The following is an 18,906-nucleotide window of genomic DNA, read 5'->3' as shown; positions in this document are numbered from 1 at the left end:
AAACTGAAAGCACTTTGAGACATTAGTCTACTTTTTATGGAAAGCACTTTCTCTTTTCAATCCTATACAATATCGTTAGTTCCACTCCAGCTGATCCCGCGCTGCATGTGTCTGTGGGGGCGTGTAACCACATTTTGCTCTACAGTTCAACTCAAAATTCAGTGACAAATTTTCCTTCACAGTGGAATTTTCAAAAAGGTTATCTTGATGTTAATGTCATGTCTTTGGCATTCTACATTTTATGTTATTTCCTACTTTACCTAATAATTTAACAGCTGTTTCAAACATTGCAGCAGCTTCAAAGTGCTCTGAACTTTACTCTGCTGTGAATAAAAGGAAAATGCAAATACTATAATCGGTCTAATAGCTAATTCAAAGGACATTTTTATGCCAGCAAGTCACAGTGACTTGGAAGATTTCCATTCGTGCTCACCCCAGCCAGTATTGAAATAACAGGTTCTAAATACCTGGCTGTTGATTTAAAAACGAAAGATGTTTATGGAGAAAAGTGACTATGGAGTAACTCTCTGGGTATTGTGCTGGTGTCATGTAGAATACCCCCCCTGCCCCTTAAAACATGGAAGTTCCTCCAGGTGAGGAGCATCTGGAGGATTCTTATTTAGCTGTAGAAGTAAAGCCGTGATGCTGTTTGAGTGGCTGCAGGGTCCTGTTTCAGTATTGGATGAAGTTTCACCAGTTTAACTTGAAACAAAACAAGGAAGCCTCTCTGATAATGTTGCAACCTAATTGATTTTTTCTTTTTTTTTTTTTTCCCCAAATATTAAGTTATAATTGCAAATGAATTCTCAAAAGCAGCTTTAAATTTAAAGGCTTGTTGTGAGACTTCAATTGAAGATTGACTTTGCCTAGAAAGAGGGGGGGTGCCCTCAAGAATTCTCCCAAATTTGAGCATATCCCCGACACAAGTTTGTGTGGTGGTTTTTTTGAGAGCAAAATGTGAAACTCCAATGGTGGCACTTGCTTTGAATTTCACAGTTACTATTTCACCCAGACACACAATTCATATATAGTTGTAATACGGTGTTTATATAGTGTGGAGCAGACGGGTATTTGTTTGTATTAAATGTTAGAAGCACGATAACATAAGTCAGTTTTATGAAATAGAGCCGTTATTCATTCAAAGAACACCCATTCTGGGAATGCATAGTGGGCCAAGCTGTAACTAAATCAGGGAGGACTCTGCTCACAGCCATGAAACTGGTTGGTGTGAATGTTCTCAGCAGTGGAACCATTCTATTCTTTAAACGCATTGGGCTCTCCCTGCTTCGTTTGAATGCATTTAAGCAACATTCTAGTATTTCGGTAACAGCTAGCCATTTATGCCGGGGCCACTGGGAACTGCTGGTGTTACAAAGAACCCACTGTCAGAGCTGTTGGCGGCCAGAGCTCCTGGGGAGAGTTAAATCCTGATGAAGAGGGAGGATGGCTGGGCTGCTCGGGGCCGGGGAATTGCTCCCTCTTCCCGGCTCAGGTCGCTCTGTCAGGACAGCACAGATAAACGGGGTCCGATTCCTCTGCCTGCGCCTCTTCCCAGCTCGCTTTCACTGAATGAATTTAGCAATAGAGGAAACTGAGGGGTAGTAACAGGACAAAGCCCAGTCTCAGGGCTGAAAGCAATCCTGGAGCCCCATGATGGAATCGCTCTCACTCCAACCTGCTCTTTGGTCATTCCAGTCTCCGGACAACTGAAGCTATTCCCTGCAGCCGCACAAGTACTGCTAACGTAGTGTAACCGATAGCTTTACAGTGAAGCGTTGAACAGAGTCTCTTATTTATGACTGCCATTGAACACCAACCTTCTTGCATTAAATGTGTCTGGACGTATTGTTTTGCTACATGTGTGGTCTGACTTTATTTAGTATTAAGTGGTCCCTCTACTGTAAGATGAAGATCTTTGCATGTAAGATGAAAAGGACAGGAAAACAGCTCAAACTGGCCAGAATTTCAGCTCAGTCCCAATTCCTACTTACCAGTCATTGATGTAAACCCTGTGGCAATTTAAGTGGTTTTTAGGGGGCTGATCCAGGAGCGAAGGGGCAGCTGCCCCCCTGGAAACAGCCCTGGGTTCCGGCTGGAGAGGAGCCTGTGCAGCTCAGCCTGTGCCACTTCTATAAATAGCGCTCGGTTTTCAGCTTTTCATGAGTAATGAAACCGGCATAGTTATTTGCAAGTCCTAACTAGAATGTTGTACTTAAAATTAAAAATGCAGCATGAGCAATGCAAGCGGCAACATAAAAGGCAGGCTCATCTTCAGTGGCTTATTCTCTCTGCTCCTCAAAATTGTATTTATTTCCATTTTCCTCTCTTTAATCCAGCCCTGGTTACAGAGCCTGGCTCTCCAGGAGGGAGGTGTGTAGTGGGCATCTTGAGGCTTTTGCTGTAGCCACAGTGTACTGATAGCAGTGTCCCCAAACCTGAACAGCGTGTGAAGTAATCCAGGCAGCGTAAGCGTGCCACAAAACCCAGAGAAGTCTCCCGTTCCCTCGCAGATAGCTGTGAAGGCAACAAGCATTGATGTGGTATTGCCAGTTTCTGCATGTTGGCGCGACTATTTAATGTATGTCTCTCCCTAGCCTTGCTAGCAAGGGCACAGCCAGCGAGGAGCCAAGCTAACACAGCAGCAGTGACTCCTAGATAAACTGCCACTCTTCTGTGCTTCTCTTCTGATGGTGAAAAGCCCCAGGTGTAAGTGGTAAAATCTGACCAGATGCTCTTAAAAGCAGAGTGCAAACTTTTTTTGGTGAGGGGGAAGCGGCTTTGCGGCTTGTCAGGTGGCAGCTGCTGCCCTCCTGTGGCACGGCATAAACCATCACCCAAAGATTTCACGCTGCCACACCAAAAGTCTTTAAGCAATTGTAAAAAGAGGTTTAATCTCTCAGTAGTGACCTGTTGTCCATACACGCTTCACCTTCCACCATTATGCTTTTTGCCACAGACTGCTGTGTTTTGCTCACAGGGTGGCAACGTGAGGAGCTTAACGTGGTTTAATACCTGACATTCAAAGTTTTTATTTTTAGCTTTGCACGATGGAAACCCCATTTTGAAAGAAAAAAGTTTTGGAAAGAAAAACTGCCTGAAAACAAGCAGGACTTGCTGCCTGCCCTGCACTGGTGCTGAAGAACAGGAGCACTCTGGGGTTAAACAGTTGTACGGTACACCTTTATTTAAGAACAGCTTTAATTTCAGGGACCAAAATCCCCACTTCGTGCGAATGATCTCAGCTGGCTCCTCAATACTACAGAAGCGGCCCGATGAAACTTATACCCAGGTAGAAATGAAAACTATGATTTATTTAAAAACTGTCTTCCACTTTTTCCAAGACAACTTTTTCACAAGCAGCACAAGACCTGTTTCAGTTTCAGGACACCACCAGAGGCCCACAGCAGGTAACTCTTTTGGTGGTTCAAGGGGTACTTTTGAGGAAACTTGTCAGTTTTTATAATCATTTACCTTTTCCTTGTCATACGCTGCTCTAGATCAGGTTTGCTCTGGAAACACTTGTATGACATAGGAATTAAAAAAAACAGCAAATGAGATTTAAAATGAGCACGAGAAAAGCACAGAGCCTGGGAAAGCTTGCTCTGCCTAAAAATTAATGGTGGGCTCTGCATAGTTTGGATCAAGTCAACCCTACGTTTATGCAGGGATAAGCCCACGGGAAGTGGTGCACGCTTTAGTGTTGCTATCATGCTAAAGAAACAGGAGTAGAATTCATTTCAATAGTATTTTTTGTTTTGTTAGTCAGTACCTGCTTTATTCTCTCCAGGAAATATTCGGCCAGACCAGGCCACATCTAGAGCAGTGGCAATGCATGCACAGCAATGATTTTTTTTCAGTTAAATATGTCCCAGGGAAACAGTTTAGTTTGAAACGTGTGTGGTATGTTACAAAAAACTGCCTCTAAGGTGATGTGTTACAAAAAAACCGCCTCTAAGAGTCTGTTTTGGGGATTATGGGACTGCTTGGTCCCCTCGGTCTCTGGCACAAAAAGTCACTCATCACAAGCGCATACGTGTCTCACCTATCACTAAGCAGAGTCTGGTTAGAGGAGCAAGCGAATGAAACCTCAAGTCTTTAGTCCAGTTTTTCCCTTTCATTAACTTTTGTTCACAGGTTTTATCTTTGAGTAAGTTGTCTTCAGCACAGAGGAGATGAAACACGGTGTCAACCAGCACAGCAGTGGCTGCCTTCCCTGGGCTTTCCGCATGTGACAGTAATCGCCCCTTTGAGCCGGCCTCAGCCACGAGGCAGTGCTGAGCATCACCAGTCCCAGTGCTTCAGCACGTCGTGCGCTGTCACGACGGTGTTTAACTACAGGGCTACGGCTGGGATCCTTATCATACAGCACACAGGACTCCTCACACCGAGCACTGGTGTTCTGGTACCCACCAAGGGAGCAGAAGCGCACAGACAGCGCTCAGTGCCACCCCTCTAGCCTGTACATGGAACACGCCTTCCCATCCAGCTGGAAGAATTGCTTTACAAAACAAGGAACTTTGCTCAAGGGGGAGGCTCTTGCATCCAACTAAAGAGAGATATTGTTTTTAATCTCCCCCCCCCAAATGTTTCTATTAATTCCATGGATGGTTTGAAGAACTGAGGGAGGAACTGAGTGATTTGATTATTATTTTTTTAATTATACCTAATTCTCTGTTTCTCCAAGTCTCCTCTGTGCCTGAAGTCAATTTTTTTCTGAGTAAAATACTGAAGTCTTATCACAGGTGAAGCCAGCTCCTGAGGAGAGGGTAAAGCTTGGTTTGTAACTAACTTATGCCTAACTTAAAATTACTACAGGAACCTTCTTAGTCACAAGGTTGAAGGCAGCCGCAGACCATCCCCGCTCCGGTTCACACACACCTTTGACTTCAGCAGAGTCAAAGTAATGCCAGGAAGGAATTTGGACAGTGAGTTTAAAAAAAAACACAACAAACTATTCTTTTACAGAGTTGACTCCAGAAGCTTCACCAGTTGGTACGGGGACAGTGTGATGTAAAACCTGATGATCCCATCCCACTGTAGTGAGCAAGGCATTGTCCGAAGGAGACCACGATAACCCTTTTACAAAGTCCCGGTGAGAACGGTTTCTGAACCTGGAAAACACAAACCCTCCATCAGCCATAAAGCAAGGGCCCTAGGAATTTAGGGGCTCGGGCAATTCCTAACTGCCATTTTAAGAGTATTTTCATCTTCCATTCAACATATGGATAAATAATTAACTTAATGAGAAGTCAACAAGACAAACAGCTACAGTAGTGAATACGTTCTGTCTGGTACTTACACCTCTGAGAGGTCTGAGTCAAGAACAGCTACTGAACAGTCTTCGCTGATTGAAGCCAGTAAGGGTGAACTGGAGGAGAGAGACGAGACCGGGGTTAGACCAACCAAATACAGGAAAGCTTCTTAGGGATAAACATGTGAAAAGCACGCTTCTTGGTGAGCCCGACCCAGGTACAGTGAATTAAGTTACTGAATTACAGTTAATGGGGGGGTTGGACTAGATGATCTCCAGAGGTCCCTTCCAAACCCATATCATTCTGTGATTCTGTAACAGACACCAAATCTTACAAAAACATCTTCATCATCAATTGGCAGGTTGCCAGCACACTAAGCTGGAATATTCTATGAGCATTGGAAAGCAAGTAATCCATCCTCAAGCAGAGGTGACTGTAACTAGAAAAATCCCCACAATAATTCTGAATGCTGCAGAAGGGTTCTCATGTATATTCACACACTTGTCAAAAGTGAGATGTTCTTTGGTTTAATCTATTCTTCACTATCAATCTTCCTGGCAGAGACCAAAACTAATACTCGTAAGTTTTACTCTAGAAACAAATAAGGCTTTCGGGTGTATGTAGTCACACATTCTATGCCAGCATACGAGACTGTACCTATGTGTAGAAAACGCAAACCCCGTGATACTTCGGGCATGCACAGTGGAGCTGAGGGCAGAATCAGGATTCTTTGTGTCTACTAGTGCAACTGTTCCATTTTCATCACCTTTAAGAGAGGAAGGGAGAATGAGGTTATTAGCAAAATTGTCACATGAGAACACAGACCTTAATTTATCTGGTGAAAGTCAAATAATAAGCTCACTTCTTACCCAAAGCAAAGATGTCACTTTTCTGTGGATGCCACATGACTGAGGTAGGGAGGTGATTACAGGCACTGCAAACTGCGAGTACAGAAGTTGGGGTGAGCGTGAAAAGAGTCAGTACAAAGATACTGCCACACTATCTCAGTTAGCACTGCTACTGCACCAAGACAAGTATTTAAAAGCTTATGGTACTTCTGCAATAGTATTAGACTCCCTTAGGCTGCAACAGGCTTTTCTGCCCAAATGGTCAGATTTGAAATCAGACATAGTGAAGTCAGGCATAAAAAATATTCTATGACTTCCAACAAAAACTCGTACACAAGCAGTGACTGCACACAGAAACATACCAATTCGAGTAGCTGGTTTGGGGCATCTGGTGTCCCAGAGTAAAGTTCTGTTGTCCTACAAATCAAAGTGAATGAGAAGGTTTTTATAATTTCTTTGTGGCAAGGGGGAGGCATAAACTCAGATTTGCTGCAGAACTGCTACTGACCCACATTCAAACCCACACCACCTCCTCCTCTGTGGGAAAATGATGCTGCCATTAATTGTGTTAGCTCCTCCAGTCATGCCCAGGACAGAGCTGGGAACTCGCGTATCTTAATACAAACCCGTAGAAATCACCTTGGTAAGCTGACTGGCAACTTATCAGAGTGTAACATTTAAATAACACAGGTATGCAGCTTGTAACACAGTAAGTAGTTTCTCAGTAAGTGCATTTAACTGTAAATGACTACAATTAAATCTCATTTGTAGATTTAGACGGAAAGCAAGCTTTACCTCACCACAGGACAGGAACACAGTGTCCTTACCAGGACAGGAAGCCACACATGTCACTGAACCGGAGTGAGCTACCAAAAGCACAAAAGGATAAAGAGCCTCAAAGATTGTATCCAACTTTCCCACCTATTCCCAAGCACCTCTGACAGCACAGCAGTACAATAAAGAACAGTTTAAGCCCAGATACAGGGTTAACTTCTACTCAGCAATAGCCAACTGCTTCCTACCAAGCTGATGAGCTGCCAAATCCAACCAGAGCCACTGCAGTCAGGTCCCTGCGACGCGCATAAGCTCGAGGAAGCCTCTCCAGCCAAGAGTCCATTACAAAGGGGCCAGGAGGGGCAAGATCAAACAAAATATGTCCTTTGTCATGGCTAGAGATCACAACACCAGATCTCCAGAGACGGGCACTTCCAATGAGAGAACACAGTTAGGAGATCACGCACTCGTGTGCAGGTGGGAGACAGATTTCAGTGCAGAAGAAATACTCTAAAATATGCTTAGAGATACGAGACAAACTAAGCCTTATACCATTCGTTTTGTGGGGAGAAATGAACAACGGACAAAGAAATAAGGCTGTGCTGGAAACTTCACAGACTAGCAAACACTAGATCATGGCCCTAAGCGTGGTTTGGCAGCTGGGAGATAACCAGGGATGCTGCAGGACCGAGCGGGGCTTGCAGCAACCGGCAAGGGGCCAGGAGGAGCGGGGCGATGGGGTGGCACTCACCTCTGTAGGAGTGCAGCACCGTTTGCTCCGGGAGGTCCCAGACCTTCACGCTGTGGAGCAGAGCGAGCAGTCAGCGCCCGGCACCGGCCCTGCCGCAGGGCAGCCGGGCGGGGGACACTCACCAGAAGTCCCTGCCGCCGCTGACGGCCTGGGTGCTGCTGGCCAGGACGGCCACCGTCGTCACGATGTCATCGTGCTCGTATTTACAGAACTTGTTGACGATGAGGGTTTCGTTCTCGTCCAGCTCCCACAGCTCCACGGCGCCTGGGGGGGGGCGGCACCCACCTCAGCGCGGGGGGCCCCGGACCCACCTCAGCGATGGATTAGGGGGGTGGCACCCACCTCAGGGGCGGTCCCAGGATGGGGATCCCCGTTCCTTACCGGAGTCGGAGGCCACCAGGATGCCCCTGTCCGCCACCCAGCGCAGGTCGGCGACGCCCGCCTCCGTCTGGACGCCGGCGGTGCAGAAGCCCTCGCTGGGGGCGCGGCGGGGGTCGGCGAAGACCCAGAGGGAGCCGGTCCAGCAGCGGCCGCTCAGCCCCGAGGCGCCCAGCAGCAGGACCCCGTCTGCGGGAGAGGCGAGGGGAGAGGCCCGGTGAGCGGAGGGACCGGGCGGCCCGGCGCGGCCCCCTCACCCCGCTCCCCCGGGCCGGCGGCCCGCCCGCGGCCCCGCTACCTGCGCGGTAGTGCGCGCCCTCCAGGTGCCGCTCCATGCAGGCGGGAGCGTTGGGCGGGATGTTCCACTCGGGGCCGGATGCGTCCGCGGCCTCATCGCCCGCGGGGGGCGGCGGGGGCTGCTCGGGCGGCGGCTCCTCCATGGCGGCGGCGGCGGCGGCGGGGCCGGCGGCGCCCCCACGTGCTCCCGCGCCGCGCGCGCCGCCGCCTCTCGCGAGAGCGCTCGCCCCGCCCCCCCTCGGGTCTCGCGAGAACTTGCCCGCCGCCATCTTGGTGCGGAGGCGGCCGGCGGTCACCGGGACGAAGGGGGTCGTGTCGCTGTTTGCCCGGTCCCGCCCGCCATGCTGTCCCGTCTTCTCCTCCGCGCCGGTGAGACCAGGGGGGAGAGCCGTCTCCCAGGGGTAGGGGGGATGTCGGGGCGCGCTGGGGGGCTGTCCTGGCTGAGCTCTGTCTTGACGCGCTCTCTGCTCCTCTTCTTCCCTCAGCCCCGGCCGCGCTGAGGAGCCTGCCGCCTCCCGGAGCCGTAGGGTGAGTACCGGGGGCCTGGGTGGGCAGCGCTGGGGGCTCGGACCTCCGGCTGAGGCCTAGCGGCGCCTCGGGAGTGCCGGGCGGCCCGGCCGGCTGCTGCCCCCGCCCAGCGAGGGGCTGCCTGAGGAGGCCTGGCAGCGCCTCAGAAACCCACCAGTCGTTGTTTGTAAATAACGTTATTCCGGGGGTTTGTCTTTAGTTTTCTAATTGATATTGCGGGCTTACAGCATAGTTACGGTGGGAAGGAGGCTCTGGAGGTTATCTAGTCCCGCCCATTTCCCCAAAGGAGGCGTGTCTAATGAATGCCTACTTATTTAATTGGAAATATGTTTGAGTTTCATCTCAGGGTAGATTTATTTAATTTTGTTTGTTTGTTGTTTTTTTTTTAATAAGCTTAATGGAAAGTTTCTCGTTATTTGTAGTGTATTGCACACTGCAAGATCACTGCATACGACTCAGCAGTCTTTGGCTCCGTTGCCACCTCTGCCTGAGAAAGGAGGAGAAGTCCGTCATGGTTTGATCCCTGAGGAGTTTTTCCAGTTTCTCTATCCTAAAACAGGAGTAACAGGTTAATATATACTTTTTATGGTTTTTTAAATATGTGTTTAGTTATGCTTATTTAGTTCTGTCCACTACTTCTGGTAGCTGAAAAGGTAAAATATTCGAGAAAATTATTTTTGTATATGCAGAAGGAGGTTGTGAAAAATGAGCCAGTGCAGCAATTACTACCTCTAAAGCTCAGTACCTGTGCTTTAAATAAAGGCTCAAAGAATGTCACGAGCGCTATCTTGCAGGAAGGTTTATTTGCCTGCTGACCTTCAAAACCTTTAAACAGAGTTTTTTGCCTGTTTCTGAATAAGCAGAAGCAGCAGGTCCTGTGCAAGTTGCTTCCAGTGAGCCTCCTTGTGGCTCTCTTCCCCTTGGCGGTATTGGGTTTTTTTCATTGTCATGGTAGAAGAGAACCATGGAATGGTTCTGATGTGGTTAAAATGCTGACCTGCTTTAGATTCATTGATATGATTCTAGTACTTTTTTACATTCGTATTTAAAAGCATTTTCACTGATTTTGTTAATTTGTTTTTACTCTGTCATCATGAAGAGTCAAAACTCATCAATAGTGAAGACTTAATGTTTCTTCTCAATTCTGGGACATCAGGAGTTGATACTTCCAATTCCCGATCCTATTGTATGCCTTAAAGTAGCTCCCTCTTAGGCGTTTAACTTTAGTGAGCCTCTTCATGCTTTGTACAAATAATGCTGCTTTATTGTTCCTTTAGGGCCTTATATGTTGGGAACTGGACTCCTGCTCTACTTTCTTTCCAAGGAAATCTATGTAATTAACCACGAGACGGTTGCAGCTGCCTGCATATTATCAGTCATCATTTATGGCGTTAAAAGATTTGGGCCTGATGTAGCAGCTTTTGCTGACAAACTTAATGAGGTAACAAAAGAATCCATAATCTAACTTTGTATTGGTTAATAACTATTCTAAATTATCTGCTTAAATATTTAAAATAATACTGTGTCCAGGCTGTCATAAAAATCTGACTAATATCATCAGAATTTTACTTAAATAAGGTATGGTTTAGATCTTACGTTGGTATCATTACATAAATCTTCAAAAAGAAAACAGTTCATGATTTTTTTAAAGTACGATTGATTGTGACCCCTGATTTTTCTGTCTTGTCATCCTTTAACCTCGACTCTGTCACAAGCCAGTTTATGCAGACATTTCTCAAATCTTCATGCAGAATTCCAGAAGTTAATTACAGATCACTTGTTCTCCTCACATCTTACTTACATTCTGAAGCATATTTTCTGTTTCTTCTTTCAGGAGAAAGTTGCTAAAGCTTCAGCTGTGAAAAATGAGGCTATTAAAGATCTTGAGACGGCCATTGAACTGGAGAAGAAGGAGCAATGGCGGGTTGAAGGTCGCAGTTACCTCTTTGACGCTAAGCGGGTATGCGGTCCAGCTCCACTGTCCATTCCACTACGTAATCTGGGTGCCTCTTAGACTGCTAATGATAATGAGCCCTTCGCCCCCTGGATGTTGCAGACAGGGCCAGTTCCATGGCCTCATCCAGTGACTTTTGCTATAGAACGTGTTCTGCTCCTTTGGGTTCTTGCCAAATGTTAACCCTTTGATTTCATCTTCTGTGTCTAGAATAATATTGCGATGCTGCTGGAAACTAATTATCGAGAAAGGTTACTGATGGTGTACAATGAAGTAAAGAAAAGGCTGGACTATCAAGTGGCAATGCAGAATTTAAAGCGTCAGAAAGAGCAAGATCACATGATTCAGTGGGTGGAGAAGAATGTCATTCAGAGCATCACGCCTCAACAGGTACTTGCTTTTACCTGCTTTGCATTTTAGTCTGTACAAATCTTTGCTGTCCGGTGATTCTGCCTTAAGCCAGAAGATGTTAGGGCATCTTTGGGTGGCTTCCACACGTGGCTGCAATGCATTCCTACTGTAAGAGCTGACCAGCCCGGGTACTAGGGACCACAAGCTGGTGTTGGTGGTGATTTTAGCTAGAATCGGGTGTGGTGTCTGTTGTTGCAGCGTAGGGCTAAGCTCGTCATGAGGTGTGCAGCTACCAGGTCAGGGAACTCACTTGTAAAATTCTCCTTGTAAGACCATGGCAGCTTCAGATCTGCAGATGGGCTCCAGATGTCATTTCTAAGGAATGAGGCTGAGAACAAAAAAAGGAAAAAAATTTTCCTAGTACTGCACAGAGGTGCTTTAATGCAGGTCATTGTTTGGGTTTGAGTCTCTGACTTCACGAGTTATAATGATACCCCATTTTATGCGTCCAAGAAGGGGTCTCTAAAATGCATTAGAGATGGCATCTTTCGCATGTCTAAATGTCTTTCATAAAGTCTGAAAGCTGTTTTTCTTTCTCTTGCAGCAGAAGGAGAGTATTGCAAAGTGCATTTTGGACCTGAAGGCACTATCGAAGAGTGCGCAGGCAACGGTGTAACCACCTCCAATTCCACTGACCAGTCTCATTGCTTCCTGTTGGAAACTGTATGATTCTAAAGTGTAATTAAACAAAGAAACCAACCAACCACTCTGCTGTCTGTCACTAGCAGTAGCAACAATAATTTGTTTTTTGTGTTTGAAGTAGCTGGGTCAGACACACAAACCACTGCGGTTACTTTATAGTGGGGGTTCTGTTTGGTTCCCTGTTTGATCATGACCAATTCCAGAGATAAGACAGAGCACTTCACAGTGAAACATTCCGGTGCTAACACAACGATCAGCTTTTGGTTTAGAATTCTGTTTAATAATGACCTGTAGATCCCTACTGTAATTGTAAACGTGTTCTAAAATCAAGATGAGTGCCAGTGCTCCCACTCACCTCGTCTGGTCCTTGGAGGTACTCAGAATGAATGTCGTCATTTAAAAATTAAGAATAACATTTTCATAACAAAGCTTCAGATAGCGATGAAAGTGCCTTCCTGTTGTGTGGAAAAGAGGATGTAGGTGGCAGGAAACTTCACAAAAGCTACCGGAAAACTTGGCCGCAACTGAACTCACCAGTATTGAGTTTAAGTCAGTGAAATGGATGAGTTTCTTCAAGAGGGTGGGCTTTTACTGGATTTTCATAGGAACAAAAAAAAAAGGTTGCTCTTTATTTTCTTTTTTTGTGTAACAAGGAAAATAGTTCTATATGTATTACAATAATACACAGTATAAGCCTTTTAATTTTCTTTTTATGGGAAACATTTTTTTCCCCTGAAAGTGGTTGTTCCATCTCCAATGTCCCTGCTGAGCAAAGCCCTAACTGATGTGTAGCCTCACCCTTTCTCTCTTGTGATTTATTTAGTAAATAAACTTCACTAAGCAGGCTAGGCTGTGCTTACAAGCCTTTTATATGGATTGGTACTGGAGTTGGGAAATGCTTGTTTTAAGTGGAGTTAGTAAAATAGTTTTCTACAGTTTTCAATATGACAAAAAAGCAGGAAAAAAGGTGTTCTTCAGGGGTGAGAAGTAAAGTAAGCCGACTTGGGCTGAAACTGCCTTACTTTTTTTTTAGATCAGCGGTTCTTGAGAACGCAGGTGTCTTTCATAGTTTCCTGTTTTTTTTAATCAAAAAAAGTGAAGTTGCCCAACTTCCACATGTGCGTAACCCCACGTCTGAATGACTTGAGCTGGAACAGATTCTTCTCACAAAGCAGGCAGTTGAGCTGCTGCGCCGGCACCTCCGGAGCTCTCAGGCGGCAGCCCCATGGTGCCAGGTAAGATGCTGGAGCTGAACGGCTTTGGTGCCGCTTTTATTACTGCGGATAAGGTGCTGGTGGCACAGGGAAGCGGGAGGTCTCGGTGTCTGACCCTGGAACGTGGCAGCCGTGCAGTGAGAAATACCAGAAACTTTGTAGTAGACTGGTATTTCCCTGTCAAAGATTCCACCCCCAAATTTGAGAAGTTACCCTTCCTGCTTTAGTGGGAGTAACTCTAGTGGGAGTACCTTTTTAGTAACTTGAGAAAGATAAGCTTAAAGGAGCATTTTGTCAAAGCTGCTTCTGTTTGTGAAAATGTTCATAAATCTAGCTGCTGCAAAAGTAATTCTGGGGGTGCTTTTTGTTGGTTATTAAATATGCTCCCCCCTCGTTAGAGAAGGCAAGCGGGTTCATCGAAGCGCAGTGAGCGCACACGTGTGTGCACAGGAGCAGGGGTTTGTGCTCAGTAACCCCCGGGTTTGTGCTGGGGCTTTGTGCTGGGTGGTATCAGGCACCTGAAACGCTGATAAAAACTAAATAAAGTCTATGGATTAGAAGAGGTTTGTTTTTCTCTAATGTATATACATGTATAAATACAGTTGTTTTTTTCCCTCCCTCCTTTTAGCTTCTGTTACTGTTCATTAGTGTTTAGAGAGAATGGGAGGCGGTTCCTCAAAAAAAAATGCAGGTATTTCCTACTTTAAGGACTTTTCCTAGACGGGGTGTCCTTGACTGGGTTGGTGATGGCCTGGCTCACAAGGGGCTGTTGCCGGGGGGGGGGGTGCAGCCGGGGGCGTGTGTGTGTTTGGGGAAGAACTGTGTGGCTGCCAAAGGCTGCTGTGGGACAGAAATAATAGCAATATTTTTTTTACTGTCTGATGTTTCCACTTTCAGCCCTCTGACAGAGAAATGTACAGCAATCCTTACTTGACCAGGCGCGTGTCCCTGTATAGTTCGTGTTGCTTGTAATGTTAGTGAAGAAAGTAACAAGTTTGAAATCCAGTTTTTGATACTTTTTTTCCTATTCACTTCTAGTTACACCTGAACCCATTTCCACTACCACCACTGTACACACCACCACTGTACACACCACCACTCTACACACCACCACTGTGGCCGACATAAAAGCTTCAGAAGTCACATGCTGGATCGACAAGTAAATGCTCCACCTTTGTTTCCTAACCTTACGCACCGAGTTCGGTGGGACTGCAGACTGCTCCCTCTGCTAAGGGGGGAGTTATATCTTGGGGTTTAAAAGGTTGCTTAGAATTTCCTCGTCTGTGCACTATTTAATTCATAGTGATGCTTAATGCAGATATGCATCTCTTAATCTTGTGGGCTTGGGATAAATGATGTATTACATTTCATAAAGTTTGGTGAATTTGGGCACTACTGATTCTTCAACACCTCTGTTAAAGCTGGGGATTCTGACAGTGTGTTCTGTGTATCAACAGCCATGAGATACTCTACATATCGCTAGCCTTTCTCTCCGGCATCCTGTCAACTGTTGTGGTTTTTGCAATCATCTACCTCATCAGAAAAAGTAAGTGGCTCGGTGGAGGGAGTAACGGCAGCAGGATGGTCCGGACCTGGCGGCAGAGAAGTGCTTAACTTAGGGCGCTGCACGTCTTGCCGTGGATGGTGCCGAGTTTCCATGCTCTTGGGGCCGCATCTTACAGCACTAGGGTCTCAAAGGAACCTCTGCATGAGATATTTCAAAAGAGGCTCAAATTATGTCTCCCTTGAATGATTAATGTATTGATAAACAGGTCATTCTGGCAGTAACTCCTCATGAATCATCCCAGAGGCTGTTTTCACAGAGGAATTGACTTTAGCACTGATGAGTTTTTGCAGTTTGGGGTGCATTTTTTTCATTCTAACACTGGCCACATGGAATTCTCACCAAATGCATCAGTTGCTTTCATCCCAGGCACTTCCAGTGGGCAGGGGCAGGGGCTGGGGCTGCCGGACTGGGACGGATTTTACAAGCCATGTCTGAGCCCTGTGCTCTCTGGTGCTGCTCGGTCGCCCCACTCTTGCCCTGCTGTCTCCAGACACGGGGCAGACAGGTCTCCCTCTCCTTCCCAGGGTGCCAGAAATCCCACCAGAACACACAAGAGCAAGCTCCCTCCCAGACAGTGACTGAGGAACCTGCTAAGAATGTCCAGGTAAAAGTCACAACTCTTATTTGTAATACTTTATGCAGAGACTTCGGATTCTTCATAGAATGGTACATTTTTATTTTTATTTTATTTTTGGTGGGGGAAAGAGGTTAGCTCTTCCAAGACTCAATTGTTAATTTGACAGTTCTTTTGACTAAGGAAAAATGCTTTTGTTTGTGCATCCAAGGCTTCAGCCTTTGTTTATACTTACCTGAGGAGGTACCTGGACAGTAGAAGGAAAGATATTCCTTCTCCGTTATCACAGGGCTCGAAAGCCAGACTCCCCACATGTTTCAAGGGTTCTGGGGCTAAATTAAACCACTTATCAGGCAGGTTAGGGGAAAATCTTTTTAAATGGCAAGCATTTCTGCAGTTTGCGTTCACGATACTGATTCTTTGGAATAATCGGGATCCTGAGCCAGGCCAACAGCTGGTCTGATCCAGCGTAGCCTTTACTAGATTTCTCATGTGCAGGGACAGACTGTGACCGTGTATGGCGTGTAGCGCTGAGGGGATTCATGCTGAGGTGTGATGCTTGCACTCTCTCTAATGTCTGCGGCTGCTTTCACATCCCCAGAATGAGGTTGCCTACACCACTCTGGTCTTCCACCGGGCACCGATGGCTGTGTGATGGTGAAGTTTCTGGTGAAACGAAGACGCTTGCGCTTCCTGCCCATCACATGCTGCCAGAACATTATGCTGATGCCTACAGTGCTCTGAGAAATGTGTGTAACATTAGCTCGTTTTATAGTTATAAGGGGAAACTAACGTCTCCTGTTCCAAACCGCTTACCAACAGTTGTGGACAAACTCCTTTTTATACCGTAGTTGCTCATCTGTAGAAATCTTAGTGAGTCCTTACAATGCCCTTGTAAAGTTTCCGCTTGTGTGTTTGCTATTGCTTTGAACTACCAAAGAGAACTGAAAAATGGAAATTTTTCTGTGTCTAGTCATGTCTGTGCCCTTCTGTTTCCCTTTTCTGTCACTGAGGGTGGTACTTTTCTTGGGTTTTATGATTACCAAGTGCTCTGCTTAGTTATTTTCTGCCTATTGAAATTATGGTAATGAAATATTTGTATGGAAATGTCTGCTTCCTGATTGGGTCCCATAAAAGAAATGCACAATCACAGTGTGACCCTCAAAATTTGTGGAAATGTTCATTCATGTGTTATTACCCATAGTGTTCTAGATACGCTCTAAAAAGTTAAAAATCACTCTCTTTTCATAAACTGGGGAAATGTTACCAGTAATGACTCAGTCTTAACAGCCACAGAGAAGCTTCTTTGCATGTTCCTGTGCTCTCGGATGGGAGGTTTGTCATCCAAGGAAGTGCCGTGATCTCCAGCAGAGTGAGGTTTTCTGCCGCCTTGGCCCTGGGGTCTTCAGAAGCCACCTTGTTTCTGGTCACCAGGGAGAGTCAGATTCCAGCAGGTATTTCCCATTTCTGAAAACACAGATGATTGCATGTGTGCCGCTGTAAACGCCTCTCTGGAAGAATGTCTTGGGCAGGACAAATGCCTCGGGTCCTACAGCCTCCCATGAGCTGCAGCTGAAGACACAAGTCTGACATCTGGGAGGCTTCAGAGGAGCGGGGTGGGATGTGCCACCTGATGGCAGCACCAGGCCATGGATGGGCAGCTGGACCCAGCTCAGCTCAACCCTGGTGCCTTTGGTGTCTTTCCAACAAGCAGTTAAAGGAGCAGTGGCTCCACCTCTGCCATCTCCTTGGGTTGTCCTGCTTCCCTGCCCGAAGAAGCTGGTGGGATCCGGGGGGACCACTGAAAAGCAGTTGCACAGACACCGTTATGTTCTGAAATCTGGCGTGGGGGGTGTTGTGGGTAAGGCTGCTGGGCGTTCCACGGGGCCAGGAATAGAACTTGTCGTCTGTTTTGCTGTATCTGCTCTCATCTCAGCCATGGCAGTTTCTTCAAGCGCTATTTAATAGAGAAAATACGCTATTACTCCTCAAAAGGTTCATGAGGGATGATTGTAGTTGGTTCGCAATTCTTTTTTGGCTTAAAATTAATAACAATGTTAGTCTGCTGCCTGGCAGCAGCTGAGAAATAAGAACGTCTGAAAATTTACCTGTTTTGCACAAATGTTAGTTCACCATGCCAACAAGAATGCTGCCTTCCTCTGGTAGATCCAGTGTTAAAATGTGAGAAGAGGTGACTCGCCACAGGCTGCCCCTACCCCCGAGACCAGTTAGGGTGTTGGGTTTTTACTGTAGGTGTGAATTGTACTGAGACTTAGCACAACCATTTCGTTTCTTTTCATTTAGTTTCCTGCTTTAGCAGGGGAGTTGGACTAGATGATCTCTAGAGGTCCCTTCCAACTCTGAGAATTCCGTCATTCCATGATTCTTTGTGAAACGTTGCCAACCAGAGCGCAGTGATTTTGTGTCCCTGCCTACAGAGCTGAGCGCGGTACAGCCCTCGGGGACGAGGGTGACAGAGACCCTCGGGGTGTTGCATGGCTGCTAATGAGTCCCAGGCTCATCCCAGAGCATCCGCCTGTCCCTCCCTTTTCCACCCCAAGAGCTCTCTGTAGTCACACACAGCTTTTCATGGCAGCCACCAGCCAGCTCTCTGTTTATAGACAACTAAAGGAATCTGGGACAACAGAGTCTGCTAATCCCAACAGAGGAGGTGGTGTGTCGGCTGTTTTGCTATTCTGGCTCTCCCTTTTCCCCTATTTCAGTAGGATTCTGCAAGAGGTGTTTGTACTTGTGCTCTCCCTAAAGACAGCCTTTCACAGCAGGAATTTGCAAGGCAAAATGCACGGGTATGGGGAAATCCAGTACGGATTGTCCAGCCCTGGGAGGGTGACTGGGAACGGCTCACGGGTTACGTGGTGCTTTGAAGGATGCACGGACAGTAGTGGCCTATGATATTCCCCGAGGTTTTGGGAGTGACGTCTGGTTGCACTGTTAAAAGGTGGATTATTAGAGCTACGGCAGCTGTTGGGCTGCATCTCCCTCAGCCAGCCCTGAGTCGGCTCTCCCGGGAGAGCCGAGTCCTTCGCTCCCCCCGAGTGGTATTTGTACGCCCATGGGCTGCTGGTACGTGCCTTCACTCACCTCCACATCTAGCTTCGGCGTTATCCGGCCTGTTGGATCTCTGTCTGGGGCTGAACGCCACAGCTGCTTCCAGGGTAAGCGCTGAAGTGGGAACCAGGGACCGAGACCCACACTAGCGTTTTCCAGCCAGCGCCGCCGCGGGCAGAACCCACCTACTGTTTCTCAAAAATCTATAGGCAAAGTTTGCAGTGCGTCATTCTGGGGAATAATTTCCTGCTCTTTAGGTGGGGCTTGTTTTTCTGCTGAAAGCAATCAGTTCTATCAACTTCTATCTCTATAGTGAGAGATCATGTAGCAAAATTCTGATAAACTTACGCAGCGACTTCCTTTGCTGGCCTGTTCATTAATAGAGTTGAATTGTGTAACCGGGCAGAGCTTTGGCCTGTGACGAGGGTTACATCAGATAATAAACTGAGATGTCTGATCTCAGCTAAAGGAGCAGATGCCAACGCTTTCTGAGAGAAGCAGCAGAATGATGCCTTCCCTTTTCTGCTTTTTCTAGATCACTCATTATTTAAAAATGGGGCAAAAAGAGCCTGGCCTTTAATGACCTATTTTTAGCTTGACCCACGTTCTCTTAAACCCAGGCTGTGTGAACTGGGCTGTAATATTCA

The 18,906-nt window shown here is 46.6% G+C and overlaps 3 protein-coding genes across 3 annotated transcripts; 2 read left to right on the top strand and 1 right to left on the bottom strand.

Annotated features, from left to right (window-relative positions):
* Window positions 1-3,160: 3,160 nt before the first annotated feature.
* On the bottom strand, window positions 3,161-8,449 carry WDR77 (WD repeat domain 77). The gene is made up of 10 exons (XM_074163377.1): window positions 8,302-8,449; window positions 8,007-8,192; window positions 7,748-7,889; window positions 7,626-7,675; window positions 6,896-6,966; window positions 6,463-6,517; window positions 6,122-6,193; window positions 5,910-6,018; window positions 5,300-5,368; window positions 3,161-5,111 (listed from the first exon to the last, which is right to left on the bottom strand). The coding sequence occupies exons 1-10, from the start codon at window positions 8,441-8,443 to the stop codon at window positions 4,952-4,954; spliced, it is 1,056 nt and encodes a 351-aa protein (XP_074019478.1). The 5' UTR covers window positions 8,444-8,449; the 3' UTR covers window positions 3,161-4,951.
* A 93-nt stretch (window positions 8,450-8,542) lies between these two features.
* ATP5PB (ATP synthase peripheral stalk-membrane subunit b) lies at window positions 8,543-13,607 on the top strand. The gene is made up of 7 exons (XM_074163162.1): window positions 8,543-8,669; window positions 8,786-8,828; window positions 9,251-9,396; window positions 10,106-10,269; window positions 10,663-10,788; window positions 10,993-11,172; window positions 11,738-13,607. The coding sequence occupies exons 1-7, from the start codon at window positions 8,642-8,644 to the stop codon at window positions 11,807-11,809; spliced, it is 759 nt and encodes a 252-aa protein (XP_074019263.1). The 5' UTR covers window positions 8,543-8,641; the 3' UTR covers window positions 11,810-13,607.
* C24H1orf162 (chromosome 24 C1orf162 homolog) lies at window positions 13,061-16,353 on the top strand. The gene is made up of 5 exons (XM_074163522.1): window positions 13,061-13,070; window positions 14,088-14,208; window positions 14,507-14,595; window positions 15,141-15,220; window positions 15,792-16,353. The coding sequence occupies exons 1-5, from the start codon at window positions 13,061-13,063 to the stop codon at window positions 15,843-15,845; spliced, it is 354 nt and encodes a 117-aa protein (XP_074019623.1). The 3' UTR covers window positions 15,846-16,353.
* The last annotated feature ends 2,553 nt before the right edge of the window (window positions 16,354-18,906 follow it).

Source organism: Numenius arquata, chromosome 24 (assembly GCF_964106895.1).
Source record: "Numenius arquata chromosome 24, bNumArq3.hap1.1, whole genome shotgun sequence".
Classification (NCBI taxonomy): Eukaryota; Metazoa; Chordata; class Aves; order Charadriiformes; family Scolopacidae; genus Numenius; species Numenius arquata.
This window is presented reverse-complemented; position numbering and strand designations above follow the sequence as displayed.